Consider the following 21,009-nt stretch of genomic DNA (forward strand, 5'->3'; position numbering starts at 1 on the left):
GGGGGCCTAGAGTCCTGGTTCCAGGCTGGTTATGGCTTTAAGTCTCTGCATAACCTCCAGGGTGTCCTGAGACTCGAAGAGCTGACAAGGACTGTGCCAGGGTTTGCCATTTTGGGGAAAAGGTGGATTTAGCCACCCTAACTGGACACATCAACATAGAGAGATCAGTTGGCCCAGTGGACAGAAGATGATGCTACCAAGCCGAAGGTGGGTGACTTTTAATCTGCAACCATAAGGTCTGTCTTTCATTGTTTTTGTTCAGACATTCCTGTAGGTAGTATAGCCCTGGTGTACAAGTTGCCGTACAGCGGTAACTTGTGGTTGCTGTGAGGCTGAACACTGTGACACTGATGTGTCAAATGTGTTAATGGCTGGTTGCCCAATGTGGACAGAGAGTGGGGTGGAACTCCCCGTTTAAAACAAGCTTGGAAGGAGGAGTGGCATCCACTTCCATAATAGCTTGCCCCTGGAAACCCTATGAACCTGGAGAGAGGATGAGAGACACCCAAGCATTGAGGACTCTCCTTCATAGGGTCGCTATGAGTCGCCTGCGACTCGACGGCATTTAACAACAACAACTGGAAACCTATTCATGTACTGTGGGAAGGCTTTACCTATAAAATACGCTTCTCCTCCCAGAAGAGCCGTGGATGAGCATTAACATTACTGGTAAGTATATTCATTTTCTCCTGGACACAGAGCCTACTAATTGGTCCTAAAAGCCTTCTGAGGTCCCATCTCTTCTCACTATCTCTTAGTTGTTGAAATGGACGGAAAACCTCATAAGCAGTTCCTTACTTCACCTCTACCTTGCATGTGAAGTTTCTAGTAATAAAACAGCCCAGTGGTAGATGGAATTTGCTCCAGGACTTAAGAAGCATAAATGACATAGCTGAGCCTCTACATCTTGTGGTTCCTAACCTGTACACTATAATAGACAAAGTGCTAGTCTATAGGCCTTTTATTGTAAGAACCACCTTCCCTCTGTAACTTGATTTGTGCCACTACTAGAACCTCTACTCGGAATATTATTGCTTGTTAATTTTTGACTCATGTACTTATAACTTGTTAGTTAAATTTGTGTCTTCTAGGTTGCAACACCCCCATGATACATCTCCAAAGATATGAACATGTACGGCTAAGCACAATTAATAACAGTGCATCTAAATTCCAAAATCAATCTCCGTAATAGTCTATGTGTTTCCTTCTGCCAAAGGGGCCCTTTAGAGTAGTGAGAGAAGATCTTCACCCTGAAACCCACAGCGTCCCTTTTCAGCAGGAAGTAGCTAAGAGAATACGCCATCCCCTCTTCCTTATGAATCAGGGTGAAGTCTCTCTCAGGGAGGAGTGATAGGGAATGGCAAAGGACACACTGACAAAGGAGATTAATAAGAACTGGCTTTGACAAGCACTGTGGCAATTGGACAATTAAAACAGACATTCGGTGGGGGGGAAGAAGAACGAACTGGGGAGGAGGGTAGAAAAAAAAGTGCAACAATGAATGAATGAGAACCCAAAATCTCTGTAAATGTTCATTAAAACGAATAAAATTTAATAATAATTAAAATACGTTTCTGTGCCAAAACCAAACCTACTGCTCTTGAGTCAACTCTGACATAGTTAAACTTAAAACTAACTACCCATCACCTCCATCCTTTAATGCTGTGCCCTCTGAGCCCGCACAGACCCTGGCACTGCATTGCAAAGAGCTCATGCCCACCCTACACATTAAATATGGAGGTCCTGTTTATACATTCATATGAAGATGTCTAGTTACTCAGGTAAGGGCTCTGGTGCCTTAGTACATAGTGTTTTGCACTCTTAACCTAGGGGTTGGCAGTGCAAATCTACCAGCTGCTCCACAGGAAAATGACGGGCAGTCTCCTCTCCTACAGATATACAGCCTCAGGCATCCAGCGATCATTATGAGTCAGGGTTAATTTGATGTAGTGAGTTTGGTTTTGAGATATGCAGCTGGATTCTTAAATATGGAGCTCAGCAAGAGGCTTGCACTGAAGAAAAGGCTCTTGGGTGGTGGTTGTTAATGTGCCTTTGAGTCAGAAGCGGCTCATTGCTGACTCTCCAGAAGGTTTTCAGGGGCTGTAAATCGCACACAAGGTGATTGTCCCTCTTCCTCCTACAGAAAAGCTGGTGGATTCAAACCACAAGCTTTTGAGTTAGTAGCACAGCTCCTTACCACTGAGCCTCCAGAGCTCCCTATGCCCTTGGGAGTCACAGAAATGTAGATGGTCCAAGAGACCTGCATACCCAATCAGCTCCCTTGGGACAGGAACTCCCAATCTTGTACATACACTGTAAGCATCTGGAAAGTTAGAAACAAAGCTCTTCTTTGCAGGCCCCTTCTGCAGTGATGGTCTCAGAATCCCTGAGTGTGGGGCACGGTTTGGGTGGTTTTTTAGTCTCCCAAGTGCTTTCCAGATGTAAACAGGGTTGGACTACATTGTGTCTGTGCCCCAGCCATGATCTGAGGTTTGGTAGTGAAGGCTGTAAAAGAGACTGAGAGGGAAAGACTTGTGGGGCAGGAGGAAAATCAAGTGAAGATAGTGTTTCAAGAAAGAGTGTCAAAGGCTGCTGAGAAATGGAGGGGATCCAGCCATTTAAAAGAATTCTTGTGATGAATAATAGGACAAAAATTTTGCTGTTCTAACCATTTTGAAGCCTACAGTTCAGAAACATTAACTGTACATTTATCCAGCTGTATTTCCATCACTGTTACCTGTTTCCAGAAAAATTCCGTCACTCCAAACAGAAACTCAGCATCTTTTGAGCTTTAACTCTTCTTTCTACTTCCCCTCTGACCTGATAACTATTAATAAACTTTTGCTGGTTTGCATTTTTCCTTTCCAGATAATTCATAAATGTGGAATCACACACCGTCTGTCTTTTTTTGTCCAGCTCATTTTACTCAGTATATATTCAAGACCATTCATGTCATAGAAAGTATTAAGACTTAATCTCTTTTTTTCTAGAAATATTTAGTTCTTTTAAATCAGCTATTGATGGTATAATAAAATAAATTTCTGTGGCACCAAATTTAAACGTTAAAGATAGTTCATTGAAGGATAATCTACAATACATTATGTTAAAACTAATTGTCAAATAATGTTCTCCTTCCCCTCTCCCCTCCTACCAAGAAAGGAGAAAGAAAGGCCTAAAATGATGACTGACAATTTGGGCTCATTTGGACAGGTACGGACAATTATGCACACTGGCAGACACAATATTGGAGGGGAAAAAATCCATTAGATTAAGGAACATAGAAAAAGGAAAGATATACATTACAGAGTTAATGGCTGAAATGAAATATCCACCAAATATCATAACTGGTCTTCTGACTATTTAAAAAAAATAAGATTATTGTTTTGGGGTATACCTTTTCTCTTTGAACATTTTGTACAATTTATTAAATAATTTACAGAGATAAAGAAATTCTGCACTCTGTATAAATTTAAAGAACTTAAAATTACCCCTCCCCCTACACAAAGCTCAGTTTTGCAATGGTCTCAGCAGAAAATAGTTCACAATTTTAACAGAATGTAAAGCGTTACAAAAATTTACAGAACTCCTATCCGTTAATAATTTTTTTAACAGCAAAGACAAAACTGAATGATCAGAATGTAAAAAAAGTGAGCAAAATTGCATTAATCTTACCATCTAGTAGAGGGCAAAACCTAAGAACACACAATGCCAAGAAAGAAGAAAAACTACCCTGAAAGTAATTCTCTTCCCATTTACAAACAGCAGTGACTTCACTACATTAAGAAATGTGGCACCGCGAGCAGCAGGAGCAACGATGACAGCAGCTAACCGAAGCTGACCAGGAAATATGCCGAGGTCCACTTCCACTGACGAGGCTGGAGACACGGCCGGCCTTACTGCGCCCAGCAATGTCTTTATTCTTGCATTTTCAGATTAGATAGTGAAGTGTCTATGAAAGTCTTTTCCTCCCGCTCTTCAGAAGTATGTCTTGTGTCATAGGAAATCTTTAAAAGAATTGAATCACAGATGCTCTGGATTTCCCAACACCAGTCCATTTCACTGGAATTTGAAGCTCATCTTAAATAAATTGAACATAATTTCGCGCATTAATAGGTAGGTCCCTAAATGTTCTTGCATTTGATATATCTGTGTTCCATCCTGGGAGAATCTTATATTGAACTTCAATTTCATTTAAGACTTCATGGTTTGCTGGGAAACGAGGTATGATTTCACCATCTAACTTGCAAGAACTCCAACTTTGATCTCTGTAAATGTGTCCAAAATATCCAATTTGGTAAGTGCCAACTCAGTAAATCCATTAATCATGTGAGCATATCTGAGCAAAACGAGGTCCAACCAGCCACATCTTTTCCTTCCAGTAGTTGCACCAAACTCTCTACCTCTTGTTTGCAGTAATTCCCCAATCTCGTTGTCTTGCTCTGTAGGAAAGGCGCCGATGCCAACCCGAGTGGTGTGTGCTTTCACAATGCCATACACCTCCCCCACATTTTGAGGGGGCATTCCCAAACCAGTGCAGACGCCTCCAACAGTGCAATTCAAGGAGGTAATCCCCAAACCAGTGCAGACACCTCCAACAGTGCGATTCGAGGAGGTTACAAAAGAGTAAGTCCCAATATCAATAACCAGCAGAGCTGCATTTGCACCTTCTACCAAGATTTTCTTTGGTGGTCCATGCAGGGCCTCGTATAGAAAGTAAACACCATCTCTCACCATTGACTTAGTTCTTTCCATATCACCCTTGAGTTTTTGCAGTTCACCTTCCATGTCTATCTCTAGAGTAGGATTTATAGATTTGTATTGATTAGCCAGAACTATGAGCCCCTCTGAGAAGCCATCAAAATCAGAGATGAGGTCACATATCTGAAACCCGCCCCAAGCACCTTTGGAAGAATTCCTGGAAGCAATGCCTTTTTTGGTGGTACCCAAATATTTCCCTGCTTGCTCTTGTCTCTGTTGGTCTGGATCCCATCAGCTGCATGATGAAAATCAAATACAGTATGAGCTCTGTCCGGTATGATAACTCTCTTTTCCCAGCCTTCTAGACCTTTTCATTTTTTAACAATTTCCTTGGCTTCTTCAAACAATCCAGGTAGATAAATCAAACCACTCCATTTCCAATGAATGTGGTAATGTTTGGATTAATTATGCCACTGGGCAAAAGATGAAAATAATATTCTTCAGAATCTACAACAACTGTATGGCCAGCATTATTTCCTCCCTGGCAGCAGCACACGTTGTCAGAATCCAGTGACAGCAGATTCACCACCTTCCCCTTGCCTTCATCACCCCCTCTGCATGGTTCCCCTCCCCGGCCGCAGGCCACACCATGGGGCACAATCTCAGGGAACGAACCTGAGGGCTTCAATGAGACTTCATCTCTTTTTATAACTGAATAACATTCCATTCTATAGATACGCTGCATTTTGGTAATCCCTTTAGCCATTGATAGTCACTTGAGTTGCTTCTACTTTTTGACTCTTGAATAAAGTTGTGATGAACACCGACAAGTCACTTTTGTTTGGGGAACAAAGAGGTAAGTGACTGTAATCACTCAGTGCTGTTGAGTCTGAACCAAATCATAGCTGACCCTCCGGTGGGTTCTCAGGGCCTGTAAATCACATGGGAAGAGATGGTCCATCTTTCCCCATCTGCCTCTGAGCTGCCAGCACAACTCCTTATCCACTGGGCCACTAGAGCTGAGAACAAGGTTGTTGGTTCTTTTTTTTTTTTTTAAATTATTTTGTGTATGCGTGTCTGTGTACCGTCAGATCAGATCTGACTGGTACAGGAGGAGATTGTCCCTCCTTTCCTTTTTTTTTCCTATATTTTATTGATTTTCATAAACATTTACAGAGATTTTGGGTTTCCATTCATTCATTGTTGCACTATTCTCTCTACCCTCCTCCCAGTTTGTTCTTGTCCAAATGCCACAGTGCTTGTCAAAGCCAGTTCTGATTAATCTTCTTTGTCAGTGTGTCCTTTGCCATTCCCTATCACTCCTCCCTGAGAGAGACTTCACCCTGAGTCATAAGGAAAAGGGGATGGCGTATACTCTTAGCTACTTCCTGCTGAAAAGGGACGCTGTGGGTTTCAGGGTGAAGATCTTCTCTCACTACTCTAAAGGGCCCCTTTGGCAGTAGGGAACACATAGACTATTATGGAGATTGATTTTGGGATTTAGATGCACTCTTATTGATTGTGCTTGGCCGTACGTGTTCATATCCTTGAAGATGTATCATGGGGGTGTTGCAACCTAGGAGACACAAATTTGACTAACAAGTTATAAGTACATGAGTCCAAAAATTATGGAAAAGTAAAAGAAAAGATTCTTTCATTGTTTTACTAACCCTCCCCCAAGTCCCCTCCACCATGTAGCCCTCGCTCTAGTCTCCTGTGATGACAGAAATACCTAGTTATATATCTCTTTTAAACAGTTCCCTCCCTCCTCCGCTTCAGTGCAGCACACATCACTGAACCCATCTCACTCAGTCTCTCCCCAACCCCAAGGACAGTCCCACTCCACAACAGTGGCATCATGCAATATTTGTCCCTCTGTGACCGGGATACTTCACTCAGCATACTGTTCTCCAGAGTCAACCATTTTGAATAATATTGCATGAGTTCCTTGTTTTTTAATGCAGCATAGTATTCCATTGTGCGAATATACCACAGCTTCTCTAGCCATTCGTTTGTCGATGGGCACCTACGCTGTTTCCAACTCCCTGCTATTGTGAACAAAGCTGCAATAAACATGGGTGTGCATATATCTGCTTGGATGTCAGCCATGGTCTCCTCAGGGTACACTCCCAGTAGTGGAACTGCTGGGTCAAATGGTATCTCTATTTGCAACCTTCCGAGAAAGCGCCACACTGCTTTCCACAGGGGTTGCACCATTCTACACTCCCACCAACAGTGAATCAGGGTTCCAGTTTCTCCACAACCTCGCCAGCATCTGTTGCTTGCTGTTCTGTTAAATTTTGCTATTTTGACTGGGGTGAAATGATATCTCATAGTTGTTTCAGTCCCTCCTTTCCTGGCAGAGCACCTGGTGGATTTGAACCATGCGTCTCTGGGATTGCAGTGCAGCTTCTTGCCACTAGGCCACCAGAGCTCCCCGAGGTTGTTGGTTCTAGTACACTCAGTGGACCCTTGGAAAAAGGCCTGATTTTCCATTCAGAGAATATCAGTAACTGAAAAAAAATTTTGTGTGTGTGTGTGTGCATGCGTGTACCGTCAAATCAGATCTGACTGTCCCTCCTTCCCCGGCAGAGCCGAACCGTGCACCTCTGGAATTGTAGTTGCAGTTCCTTGCCACTAGGCCACCAGAGCTCCCCGTGAAAAATCTTTTGAATCACAGTTCTTCTCTGACACACATAGGGTCACTGTGAATCAGGAGCAGTTCCACAGCAACCAGTTCAATGAGCTGAGGGACAGAGGGTAGTGGAAGGTGGTTGAGAGGGAAATAGGGTGAAAAAGTGGAAATGAGAGTAATTAAGAACTTTTTTTGTGGAGTTTCGCTGTGAAGAGGAACAGAGAAATGGCAATAGGCAGACTAAAGGGGAATGTGAGGTCATGGGAAGGCTGTGTTTGAACATGTGAACTTATAGTGCAATTTATGTGTGGCTGGCTGGAAATAGTAATAATAATGAAGAGGAAGTGAGCTCTGGTGGCCCAGTAGCAAGAATCTCCGCTGCAATCTCGAAAGCACGTGGTCTGAATCCACCGGAAGCTCCGCTGGAGAAGGAGGGGCGATCTCCTCCTGTGCCATTCAGATTGATTCTATAGTACATAACAAGGAAAATTAAAAAAAAAATATTATTTTTTGTTTCTGTGCACCGTCAAATTGGATCTGACTGGTACAGGAGGAGATTGTCCCTCCTTCTTCAGCAGAGCATCTGGTGGATTTGAACTGCGCACCTCTGGGATTTCAGTGCAGCTTCTCACCACTAGACCACCAGAGCTTGCCACAATTAGGAAGTTTTTTTTATATTTTTTTATTTTATTATTATTTTTGTGTGAGTGTACCGTCAAATCAGATCTGACTGGTACAGGAGGAGATTGTCCCTCCTTCCCCTGCAGAGTATCTGGAGGATTTGAACCGTGCGCCTCTGGGATCGTAGTTGCAACTCCTTGCCACTAGGCCACCAGAGCTCCCCTAATAATTAGGAAAATTTTTAAAAAATAAAATAATGAAGAGGATGAGGATGACAATAATGAGAGTATGAATAGATTGTGGGGCCTGTCTTTGTGTTACCGTGTGCTGGAAGCTGTCCCATCAGTGTTTCAAATGCCAGCTGGGTCATCCGTGTGGACAGGCCTCAAAAGAGTTTCTAGACTCCCTTAGTTATCTTCCTTGTTAGGTGCTGTCAAGTCAGAACCATCTCATATGAAGCTGACCTGCCAACAGGTTTTCAAAGGCTATTAACTGCATGGAAGCAGGTTGTTCATCTTGATCATGTGGAGCAGCTGGTGGATTTGAACCGCATACCTCAGGGCTGGCAGGATGATTCTTGACAGCTAGGCCACCAGAACTCCCCTCTTAGCTATCTAGTGCTGCTATAACAGACGTATCACAAGGGGGTGGTTTTGACGAACAGAATCTAATCTCCTAACAGAGGTTAGAAACGTCCATTCAGGGGCCACCTCTAGGGAAAGGCTCATTCTCGCTGTGTCATTTGTGGAGCAAAGTCTTTATTTCCTTCCTTGTCTGTAGGCTGAGCATCCCTTGGAGCCCCCCATAGGTCTAGGCCCTCCCTGGTGTCAAGGAGCTTTGTCTTGTAGGTGCTGGGACCAAAGTGCACAGCCCACTCCTGGTGAAGATTTCTCTGTGGTACTGAGGTCCCTCTTCTCAGTTTGCTTTTCTTCCCTTTTCTCTGTAATGAGGTAACATTCTCTAGAAACTCCCCTTACATTGGATGAATGGGGTGATGGGATTAGGGCATGTTGCCTTCTACTCTTAGTCCTTCTGCAACTATTTGGTTTGTCAAATCATTAAGGGTCATTAAATAGCTTCCACATTATATTCACATATTTTGGGCAACTCATAGTGAAGCCAGAATGCTCCCTGGAAGCAAGAATGGTGAAACTTTGTCTCACGTACTTTGGATGTGTTGCTAGGGGAGGCTATTCCTTAGAAAGGGTCATCATACTTGGGAATGTGGAAGGTCAGTGAAAATAGAGGAAGATCACCAACAAGATGGATTGACATAGGGAGCTCTGGTGGCCTAGTGGCAAGAAGCTGCACTGCAATCCCAGAGGTATGTGATTCGAATCCACCAGATGCTCTGTTGAAGAAGGATGGACAATCTCCTCCTGTACCAGTCAGATCTGATTTGATGGTTGTTGTTATGTGCCGTCAAGTCGCTTGCAACTCACAGCGACCCTATATACAACAGCCCTAAACCCTGCTCTATCCTGTGCCAATTTCACTGCCTCTGACACACCCATCCTGATTACCCCAGTCACTGAATCAATCCACCTCATAGAGGGTCTTCCCCTTCTGCATCGTCCCTCCACCCTCCCAAGCATGACGTCCCTCTCCAAGGACCTCTCCCTCCTTACAACATGTCCAAAGTATGTCAGACGAAGCCTCAGAATCCTTGCCTCCAAGGAGCAGCCTGGTTTAACCCTCTCCAGGATGAATCTGTTTGTTTTCTTGGCAGTCCAGGGTACATTCAGTACTCTTCTCCAGCACCACAGCTCAAAGGCATCAATTCTCCTTCTATCCTCCTTAGTCATTGTCCAACTCTCTGATGCATAGCAAATGATTGCAAAGACCATAACCAGTCAGTTGGCCAAGTGGTTGTTCTCCAGATTTCTTGACACAACTTGGTGAATACATCCAGGGCAACATCTGTTAGCTGAAATATGTCAATTGGTATACCCTCTTCCTGGGACCTTGTTTTTTGCTATTTCCTTCAAAGCAGCTTGAACTTCTTCTTTCATCACCATAGGCTCTTGCTCATTATGTGATTTCATTAAATTCTTCTGTGTCTGCCAGTTCCTTTTGATAAAATGACTCAGTATGTTCTTTCCATCTTCTTTTAATACTTCCAGGATAATTTCATATTCTTCCTAAAGCATCCTTAATTATAGTAACTCGAGGTTTAAATTTGTTCTTCAGTTCTTTGAGCTTAAGAAATGCTGAGCGAGTTCGGCCCTTTTGATTTTCTGACTCCAGCTCCTTGCACATTTTGTTGTAATATTTTGCTTTGTCATCCCTTTGGAATCTTCTGTTCAGCTCTTTAGTATCTTGAATTCTTCCTTGTGCTTTGGCTTCTCTACGCACCAGTGCAATCTTCAGAGTTTCTTCTGACATCCATTTTGGTCTTTTCTTCCTCTTCTGTCTTTGTAATGACCGTTTGCACTCTTCCTGGATGATATCTTTGACATCCTCCTACAACTCATCAGGTCTTCACTCATTAGTGTTCAAGGATTCAAACAAAATAATAAAATAAATTAAAAAAGAAAAGATGGATTGACACAGTGACTGCAGCAATGGGCTCAAGTGTGTCAGAAATGATGAGGATGGCCCAGGATAGGGCAGGGTTCAGGTCTGTTGTTCATAGGGTCACTATGAGCTATACTTGATGACACCTAACAGCAATTCAATTCATGACACAGAGTAAAACAGTCTAGGAAGGATGGCCAGGCAAGCTACTTTGGAAAAAGACCAGTAAAAAACTTATGGGTAACAGTGGAGCATTGTCTGATGTTATGCAGGAAGATGCACCCTCAATAAGTTGAAATAAAAACAAAGCAAAATAAAAAAAAACCAAACTCACAAACTCATAGCCATCATGTTGGAACTAACTCACAGCTGATCCTCCAGCAGGTTTTAGATCTTTGTAAATAGAAAGACAATTATTTGCTACACATAGAGAACTGGGCGGTGACTAAGGAGGATCAATGCCTTTGAGTTGTGGTGCTGGAGAAAATATGAATATACCATGGACTGGTAAGAGAACAAAAAGGTCTATCTTGGAGAGGGTGAGATCAGACTGCTCTTGGAAACAGGGATTTAGAAGCTCTGTCTCACATACTTTGGGCATGTTGCAAGGATACTTTGGAAGGACTGCACAGGATAGGAAGACCCCAGATGAGATGAATTGACTCAGTGACTGGGTTAATGAGTGAGAATAGATGTGTCAGAGACAATGAAGTTGGCTCAAGATAGAGCAGGGTTCAGAGCTGTTGTACATAGGGTCTCTATGAGTCATAGTCAACTCAATGGCACATAACAACAACAAGACAAACAGAAAGACAGATTGCCTATCTTTCTCCTGTGGAGCAGCTGATGAATTCAAATGACCAGAGAGGTGCCACCTCTGGGTGCAACTCCCTGCAGGCTATACACCAGTAACTACTAACTAACGCTTCCCTCAGGCTAAAAGACACTGAAAAACGGAGGGAGGAAGAGTCAGCTGCCTCCTAAAAGTAGAGTTGACAGCAGTGATACAGATGCAATAAAGTTTTGGGGACCTTCATTTGCTATGTACCAAGGGCCAAAATGAGAAGAAACAGCTGAAAATATCCATTAGTAATCAAACAATACCATTAATGTCACATGTAAGCTAAATCTTGCTGACAAATATCCAGTAACAGATAGAACAGTATATCAACAGGGAATTGCCAGTTCAGGATGGATTTAGAAGAGGCTACGGCACCAGGGATGTTGTTATGTGCCATCAAGTCACTTGGGAATCATAAGGACCCTATGTACAACAGCTCTGAAGCCTGCCCTGTCCTGAGTCAGTCTCACTGACTCACCTACCCCCACTGCCCCAGTCACTGAGTCAATCCATCTCATCTGGGATCTTCCTCTCCTGCGCTGTCCTTCCACCTTTCTGAGCATGATGTCCTTCTCCAAGCACTGGTCCTTCCTGGCCACATGCCCAAAGTGTGTGAGGTAGAGCTTCAAAATCCTAGCCTCCAAGGAGAAACTTGGATTTACCCTCTCCAAGACAGACATACTTGTCTTCTTGGTGGTGTATGGTGTGTTCAAGACTCTTCTCCAGTACCACAACTCAAAGGCATCAATCCTTCTTCTGTCATCCTTAGTCATCATCCAGCTCTCGGATGTATAGCAAGTAATTGTGATGACCATGGCCTGGACCAGGTGCACCTTAGTCTTTAGACTGATATCATTGCTTCTCAGTACTCTGGAGAGGTCCCTGACAACAGATTTTCCCTGTGAAATTTGAGGCGACAGCATAAACCCCATTTTTTAATAGCCCCCCATTAATACCAGAAGCAGAAGCAGGCCATAAAAATTCTTAGCTTAAGGCAAACACAAATGCCCCGGGTAAAGTCTTATCTGTCCTTGCAAAGTAAAGAATTAACTAGTGTCTACGTGACACAAAAAGAGTAAAGGTGGGCAAAGTAACCAGCCCGTCAAAAGCTGACCACATGACTGACCCTCCGACCCACCAACCATGATCTCAATCTCCCCTCCCCAACAGTGGCACCCAGGAAAGCCTTAAAAGCAATTGTGGAGGGGGACTCGGGGCTTTTTCCCTCGCCACCTTCCTACTGAGGGAGAAAGTCTCCACATGCGCATATTCTCTGGAATAAAGTGCTTTTTTGTATTTACATATATGTGGATTATTCTTTTGAGGGGCATTTCATGGGCAGAACAAAATTCATCTGATTGCTGCCAAGAGTGTTGATCATGGAGCCAAGCAATCTATAACTGTTAACAACCTCAATCTCTTCTCCATCTATCCTGGTGCTGCCAATTGGCCTAGTGGTAAAAATACCAGGGTTTATCATGGCTAATATTAGGCGATCTTGACTGAAAGCAAAGATAATTATAAGGATGTCTATTTGTGTTTTATTGATTACATAAAGGCATTTAACTGTGTGGATCATAAAAAATCATAGCTAACCCTGAGAAGAAAGGGAATTCCAGAACATTTGATGTACTTGTGCAAAACCTATACCTAGACCAAGAAGCTGTTTTCCCTACAGAGCAAGGGAATACTGCATGGTTTAATATAAAGACATGTGTAACAAGGTTGTATCCTTTTTTCATACCTATTCAATCTGTATGCTGAGAAAATAATTTGAGAAGCTGGACTCTATGAAGAAGAATGTGGCATCAGGATTAGGGGAAGACTCATCAACAATCTTCATTACGTAGATGATAGAACCTTGTTTGCTAAAATTGAGGAGGATTTGAAATGCTTGCTGTGGTAGATCAAGGGTAAAGTATATTAATAAGTATTAATAATGAGACAGAACACCAAGAATGTAGGAGAAAACAAAGGTGAGGCAGGAGGTGAACAGTTCTCAACAACTGAAGTGGAACTGAAGCTGGCCTTAGCTTCCCTGTGTCTTTATTGAAAATTACCAGGGAGCAAATCACAAAGATAATTCAATGCAAATGAAGCTAAGCTCTTTCTGCTGAAAACCTTCTGCTTGACTCAGGAGGCAGGGGTTAGCAAATAATGCAAAAATCCTGTAAAAGCTTAAGGATTGCCTTAGTGTCTACTCCTGTAAACATTTAAGGATTGCCTTAGCGCTTCAGGGTGACTTCCAGCTTGTATCAGCCTCCCTCATAACCTGAAGTAGAATACAATTTCTTACAAATATTTAGTATGAAATTTGGCTTCCCACAACTTGCTGCAGAAGATCAAAGACCACAGCCTTCAATATTAACTACACCTCAACATCAAGAAAACAAATAAACAAAAAACTAAGCTTAAAAAAAAACATACCACCAAACCCAAAGAAATATTCACCACTGGATATCATGATGGAGAAAAGAGTTAAGTTGTGAATGATTTCATTTTACTTGGATCCACAATCAACAACCTTGATACCTAAAATGACAAAATCAAAAGACATATTGCAATGGGAAAATCTGCTAATCTTCCAAGAGGATTTTCAGAGGCTGTAAATTAGTAGGAGGAAATTGCTTATCTTTATCCTAAAGAAAAACTGATGAACTCGAACACCTGACTTTGGTTTGACAGTGCAACTTCTTATCCACTAGGCCACCAGAGACAGGGTTCATATAGATTTATATGATAGACATTGTTGTTATTATGTGCCATCAAGTTGGAATCAACTCCTAGCTGACCCTCTAGTGAATTTTCAGAGGAGCAAATAATAGAGGAGGGGATTGCCTATTTTTTCCCCCTGTGGAACAGCTGGTTGATTTAAACACTGTGCCTTTGGGCTGACAGAGCAGCTCTTTACCTACTAGGCCATCAGGGCTGTCTTTGATAGGCATTAGTGAGCTGAAACAGCCGATTGCTGGCCATTCTGAATCAACATTTGTATAGCCTACCATCCATCCTGATGCTGCCAATTGGTCCAGTGGTGAGAATCTTTGTCTTCTTGACATTGAGCCTCAATCCATATTGGAGCCTGCAGTCCTTGACCCTATGCAGCAGGTGCTTCAGGTCCTCTTCAGTTTCAGCAAGCAGGGTTGTGCCATCCGCATAAGGCAGGTTGTTGATAAATCGTCCACCAATCTTGACCCCACATTTCTCCTCATAGAGCCCAGCCTCCCGGATAATCTGTTCTGCATATAGGTTGAAAAGGTATGGAGATAGGATGCATCCCTGGCGTACGGCCTTCCCAATTTTGAACCACGCAGTGTTCCCTTGCTCTGTTCTGACGACTGCCTCCTGGTCCAAGTATAGGTTTCACATTAGAACGATCAAGTGTTCTGGGATTCCCGTTCTTCTCAGAGTCAGCCATAGTTTGTTATGATCCACACAGTCAAATGCCTTTGCATAGTCAATGAAACACAGATAGACATTCCTCTGGTATTCCCTGCTTTCAGCTAAGATCCATTTAACATCAGCTACAATATCCCTAGTACCACGACCCCTTCTAAACCCAGCTTGGACTTCTGGTAGTTCTCTGCTGAGATTTACTTCTGAAAAAAAAATCAGCCAATGAGAATCCTAAGGATCTTATTGTATGACCCACAGCAAAGACCGTGGCCTGGACCAGGCACACTTTAGTCTTTAGACTGACATCACTGCTTCTCAGTACTCTGGAGAGGTCCCTGACAACAGATTTACTTAATGCAATTCATCTATTTTATTTCTTGACTGCTGGTGCCAAGAATGCTGATTGTGGAGCTGAGCAAGCTGTAACTGTTAACAATCTCAATCTCTTCTCCATGCATCATGGTGCTGCCAATTGGCCCAGTGGTGAGAATCTTTGTCTTCTTGATGTTGAGGTTCAATCCATATTGAAGACTACAGTCTTTGAACTTTTGCAGCAAATGCTTCAGGTCTGCTTCAGCTTCAGCAAACAAGGTTGAGTCATCTGCATAATATAGGTTGTTGATGAGTCTTCCTCCAATCCTGATGTCACAGTCCTCCTCATAAAACCTAGTCTCCTGAATGATCTGTTCTGCATATAGATTGAAAAGGTATGGAGATAGGATGCATTCCTGATGCACTCCATTCCAGATTTTGAACCATACAGTGTTTCCCTTCTCTATTCTATGGACTGTTTCCTGATCCAAGTATAGGTTTCACATAAACACCATCAAGTGCTCTGGGATTCCCATTCTCCTCAGGGTTCACCTCTTTCCCCCATACAAGTGGCAATTACACATGTGGATCTTAACAGATGGAATAAATAGGAATCAAATCAACTATATCCATGGAAAGAGATAGTGGAGAAAATAAATTTCATCAGTTAAAACAAAGCCAGAACAGACCATCAATTGTTCATATGTAAACTAAAATTGAAGCTAAAGAAAATGAAAACAAGTCTATATGAGCCAAAGTATGATTTTGTGTATATATCAATAGAATTTAGAGACTATTTCAAGACTAGATTTAATAAAAATACTCCTCAGTGTAAAAAGAAAAAAAAAAGGACAAGATTTAACTCATTGCATATGACCAGATGAGTCGTGGGATGACATCAAAGACATTATCCAGGAAGAAAGCAAAACAAACCAACCTAAAACAACTATGAGATATCATCTCACTCCAGTCAGAATAGCAAAATTTAACAGAACAGCAAGCAAAAAATGCTGGCGAGGTTGTGAAAAAACTGGAACCCTTATTCACTGTCAGTGGGAGTGTAAAATGATACAGCCACTGTGGAAGGCAGTACGGTGCTTTCTCAAAAAGTTGCAACTAGAGATACCATTTGACCCAGCAATTCCACTACTGGGAATATACCCCAAAGAGACTATAACTGCCACCCAAGCAGATATATGCACACCCATGTTTATGGTAGATTTATTCAGAATAGCAAGGAGTGGGAAACAACCTAAGTGCCCATCTACAAACGAATGGATAGAGAAGCTGTAGTATATTCACACAATGGAATACTACACTGCATTGAAAAACAAGGAACTCATGCAATATTATTCAAAATGGGTGACCCTGGAGGACATTATGCTGAGTGAAATATCTCAGTCACAAAAGGACAAATACTGCATGGTGCCACTGTTGTAAAACAGGACTGACCTCGGGGTTGTGGGGGGAGACTGCGAAAAATGGGTAGAATAATGTATACTGCATTGAAACAGATGAGGGAGAAAACTGTTTAAAAGGCATATGTGATTAGGAATTTTTGTCATGGCAGGTGTCTAGAGCGAAGGCTACATGGTGGAGTGGACCTGGGTTTGTAAAACAATGAAATAATTTTTGTTTTCCTTTTCCAAGAGGCTAGTGTACTGGGGGGAAGATTGGGAGGGGGAGAAAGTGCAACAATGAATGAATGGAAATCCAAAGTCTGTAAATTTTTACTGAAATTAATAATAAATTTAAAAAAAACCCCAAACCCAACCAACTCATTTCAGCCTCAAAAAGTCAATGATGGATGAGCGGTGAGTCAGCTGATGTGTCACTGGCATTTTGAGGCTGTAAATCACATGGGAGGAGATTACACCTTTCTCTTGAGGAGTAGCAAGCTGGTAGACTGGAACTGATAGAGAGGCACAGAATTACCTACAGACAAAGCCACTTGATTTCCCTTTAAGAAGACAAAACCAAAAACTACAGAAAAAAACCAAAACGGACGTCAGAAGAGACTTTGAAGCTTGATTTTGAATACAGACCATCTAACACAAATGGAGAAATGAGAAAGTAAGGGAGCTGGCAGGAGATTCCAAAAGGCACAACCTTGCTGCTGAAAGTGAAGAAGACTAAGAGCACGCAGTGAACGAGATCAAAGACTTAATCACGCTTACACTTTCACATTAAAACAAAACCCTCCTGACTGAACCACCAGGTAGTTTCACAACAGATGAAGAAAAGATTGCAATTGTCAAGGATTCACTTGCACTTATTTCACAGCCAACGCCCATGGAGGCAGCAGTCAAGAAATCAAGGGATGAGTAGCATGAGGCAAATCTACTGCAGAAAATGTCTTTAAAATGTTAAAAGACAAATTTTCACTGTAAGGACTACGGGATGAAGGAACTTTAAGGACTCAAGTCACAATATATTCTACTGTATAACATGCATGTGAAAGCAGGGCAATGAATCAAAAAGACTATAAAGAATTCATATCTGTGAAGTAAGATGCTGGCCAAATGTTTCTTTTAAGACATAAAGGCAGAATGCATTTTAGGGGTGAGAATGGTGAGACTTTGTGTCCTGTGCTTTGGACATGTTTTCAGGAGAGCCAATCTCTAGAAAAGGACTTAAGGATAATGAGAGGGTCAGTGAAAAAGAGAAAGATCCTCAACAGGACAGATTCACATGGTGGCTATGACAATGAACTTCAGCACAGCAGAGACTGTGAGGATGGCACAGGACAAGGTAGAGTTTTGGTCTTTTTTACTCACAGGCTGCCTGTGAGTCAGATTGACTTGGTAGTACATCACAGTAGCAATATAGATTACACCTCAATATCAAGAAAATAAAAATCCTCACAACTGAACCAATAGGCAACATTGTAATAGACGAATAAAAGATTGAATTTGTCAATTATTTTATTTTACTTGGAATCCACAATCAACACCCATGATAACAGCACTCAAGAAATCAACAGATGTGTTGTATTTGTTAAATCTGTTGTCAAGGACATCTCCGAAGTGCTAAAGAGCAATGATGTCAGTATAAAGACTAAGGTACACCTAATTCAAGCCTTGGTATTTTAAATTGCTTCCTATACATCTGAAATTGGACGACGAGTAAGGATGGCAGAAGAAGAATCTATGCCTTTAAATTGTGGTGTTGGTGAAGAGTACTGAATATCCCATGAACTGACAAAAAGCTCCTAGTCTGTCTTGGAGAAGTACCACCAAAGTGCTCCTTTAGAGGCAAGGATGGGGAAACTTCGTCTCACATACTTTGGGTGTATGTCAAGAGGGGCCAGTCCTTGGGAAAGGACATCATGCTGGGAAAAGTGGAGAGTCAGAGAAAAAGAGGAGGTGGATCTAACCAACAAGGTGGATAGACACGATGACTGGAGCACGGACCCGAGCATGTCAGAGATGGTGAGGACGGTGAGATGGCAGGAGAGGACAAGTTTCAGGTCTGTGGTTCATAGGGTTGCTAGGAGTTGTAAGCAACTTAATGGGACCAAACAACAACAGCAGCAACAAGGTATCAAGAAGAGAGAAGAGGAAACTTCTCCAGGTTCAGGGCCTGAACCAGAGCACATGTGAGGAGTTTACCTTGCTGGCATTAGGTAGAAACCTTTCTTCCATTATTGGAGGCAGAGAAGAGAAGCAAATGCAAATACTGCTAAATATAGATGTGGCGGTGGGAGGGTGAGTGGGCTCACTTCCATCAGCTGCCTTTTCCCCAGTGATGTCTGTGAGATGGGTGTGGGCCGGGTCAGAGTGGAGAAGGTTGGACAATCTCAGAAGCTAGGAAGGCAGCTATTCTGGGATGTAGGATCTCTGAAAGGCAGAAAGAGACATCTGCTTGAGATCTGTAATCATTTTATCAAAAAGACTATACCCGTCACTGGACCAACTGGCAGCACCATGATACATGGAGAAGAGATAGAAGTTAACAATTTCAGCTTGCTCAGATCCATAATCAACCCTCTTGGAACCAGCAGTCAGGAAATCAAAAGATTAATTACATTGGAGAAGTCTGCTTTCATAGACTTCTCCAAAGTTCTAAAGAGCAACTATGTCAGTCTGGAGACTAAGGTGCACCTAATTCAGGTCATGGTCTTTGCAACTAACTTGCTATGCATCAGAGAGCTGGATAATGACTAAGGATGGCAGAAGAATTGATGCCATTGAGTTGTGGTTCTGGAGAAGAGTATTGAACTGATGGCCAAGAGAACAAACAGGCCTGTCCTGGAGAGGGTGAAATCAGGCTGCTCCTTGGAGGCAAGGATTTTAAAGCTCAATTTCAAATCCTTTGGGCACATGGCTAGGAGGGACCAATCCTTGGAGGACATCCTGTTTGGAAGGGTGGAGGTACAGCACAGGAGAAGAAGACCCAGTATGAAAAGAATTGACACAGTAACTGAGGTAAGGGGGGATTGGTGTGCCAGAGTCAGTGAGACCGGCTCAGGACAGAGCAGGGTTCAGAGCTGCAGTACATGGGATTGCTACATGTTGCAGGTGACTGGATGGCACACCAACAACAGCCAATTTGGTGATTCTAAGATTCAGGGCATCTGAATGGAGTTGAAGTTAAAGAACCAAGAGGCCAGATCTTTGAGACAATGATGCTGGTGTGCTAATGGCAGGAATAACAAGTGGACAATAACCAGGCACTATCATCTTCAGGAGACTTGCTTTCTCCCAAATTGCTTGAGAACATACTGAAATTGTCTTGAGGATAGTTTCTGGCATGGAGTAGATATGCAGTAAAAAGAAAGCAAATGGAAATACATCTAATGTGTTTTTATCATTTATAGTTGGTCTTTATCATTTATAGTTGAGAAAAATGAGGCCTGAGCCCCCCCCCCCCCCCCCCCCACTTGTGTCTGCCTATTTACTGTCTCAATAGGGGACAAATTGGCTGGACACATTTTTACCCCACCCCCAGCCTTGTTCCCAGCTCCTTCCAAGCTCAGGCTTCTTGGCTTCCTCAGATCTGGCCTCTGTGCCTTGTTAGTTCAGCTGTCCCTCTCCTGTGCATTCCCCTCCCCCCTCTTTCTCTAGCAGAAGACCAACTCTTGTGAGGTTTCAAGGCCTCTTGTACTCTGACAACCCCTGGAGGTCTTTGCCTCCACGCTCTCCCTTCAATCTCAGGCCAACAGTCCTTTCCTCCTCTGACAAAGTTCAGCTTGTCTTTCACACATTCAGAGAGCGCTTCTCCAGTCAGCAAGCTGCATTCCTCGCTCCCTGCCTTTCCACTGAAAAGGGTGCAGCGGGAGGGCGGAGTGGCACAATTATCTCCTCCACCAATCTGAGCCACCTCGTGGCAGAGGTCATCAGGCACTGGTTTTGCTGCAGACACTGTGAATAAGGTCTCTGTGCCGACGTGTACCCACAAATAACACTGACAGGAGCAAAGTGAGAGGTGAGACGGGGGTGGGTCACACGGCGCAGCAAGGTTGGCTCTGAGTCTGGACTGAAGCGGTTTTATTATGAGCAAAGCTCTGTACACTATACACTGAGTGGTGGGAGGGTGGGGAGGAAGTCCCTGTGGGCCAGAGCGGACGTGGGTGTGTGTCCCCAGATGTCCATCTCTCTCCTTCTGTGATCACACGGGCCAGGGTCTCAGGGCCGGTCACAGGGGACAGGACCCTTCCTCCGCTCGCGGCTCAGCAGGGTCACCAGCTTGGCCTTGAAGCCGGTGTGCAGGCCAGGCCGGCCGCTGCCCCCCGCCTCGTCGGCGGCCTCACTCAGCTCCAGCTCCAGCAGCCGCCGGTACTGGGCCTCCAGGCTGCCGTCGTGGCCGGGCCCGGGCCAGCTTAGGTCGGCGCTGTTGTGGTAGATGGGGCCGGGCTCGCCGGCCTCCCGCGCGCACAGGTTCTCGTAGAGGTGCTCGGCGGCGGCGGGCGGCCCGCTGGCGCGCTTGGCCACCACGGCGTAGAGCGCGGCGTCCTGGGCGGGGCCGGGCAGTGGCGGCAGGCTCTGCG

At 43.5% G+C, this 21,009-nt stretch overlaps 1 protein-coding gene and 1 pseudogene across 1 annotated transcript in view; both read right to left on the minus strand.

Annotated features, from left to right (window-relative positions):
- Window positions 1-4,006: 4,006 nt before the first annotated feature.
- On the minus strand, window positions 4,007-5,443 carry LOC102852184 (annotated as a pseudogene).
- Window positions 5,444-20,647: 15,204 nt separating this feature from the next.
- Window positions 20,648-21,009, minus strand: part of DOK3 (docking protein 3) — a 3,510-nt gene continuing 3,148 nt past the window's right edge. Inside the window, exon 5 of the mRNA XM_006884438.1 lies at window positions 20,648-21,004. Within this exon, the coding sequence (XP_006884500.1) occupies window positions 20,648-21,004 (357 nt within the window). The remainder of the gene's footprint in view (window positions 21,005-21,009) is intronic.

The sequence above is a fragment of the Elephantulus edwardii genome, unplaced genomic scaffold, assembly GCF_000299155.1.
Source record: "Elephantulus edwardii isolate Elephantulus edwardi_28Jun2011 unplaced genomic scaffold, EleEdw1.0 scaffold00033, whole genome shotgun sequence".
In the NCBI taxonomy this organism is placed as follows: domain Eukaryota; kingdom Metazoa; phylum Chordata; class Mammalia; order Macroscelidea; family Macroscelididae; genus Elephantulus; species Elephantulus edwardii.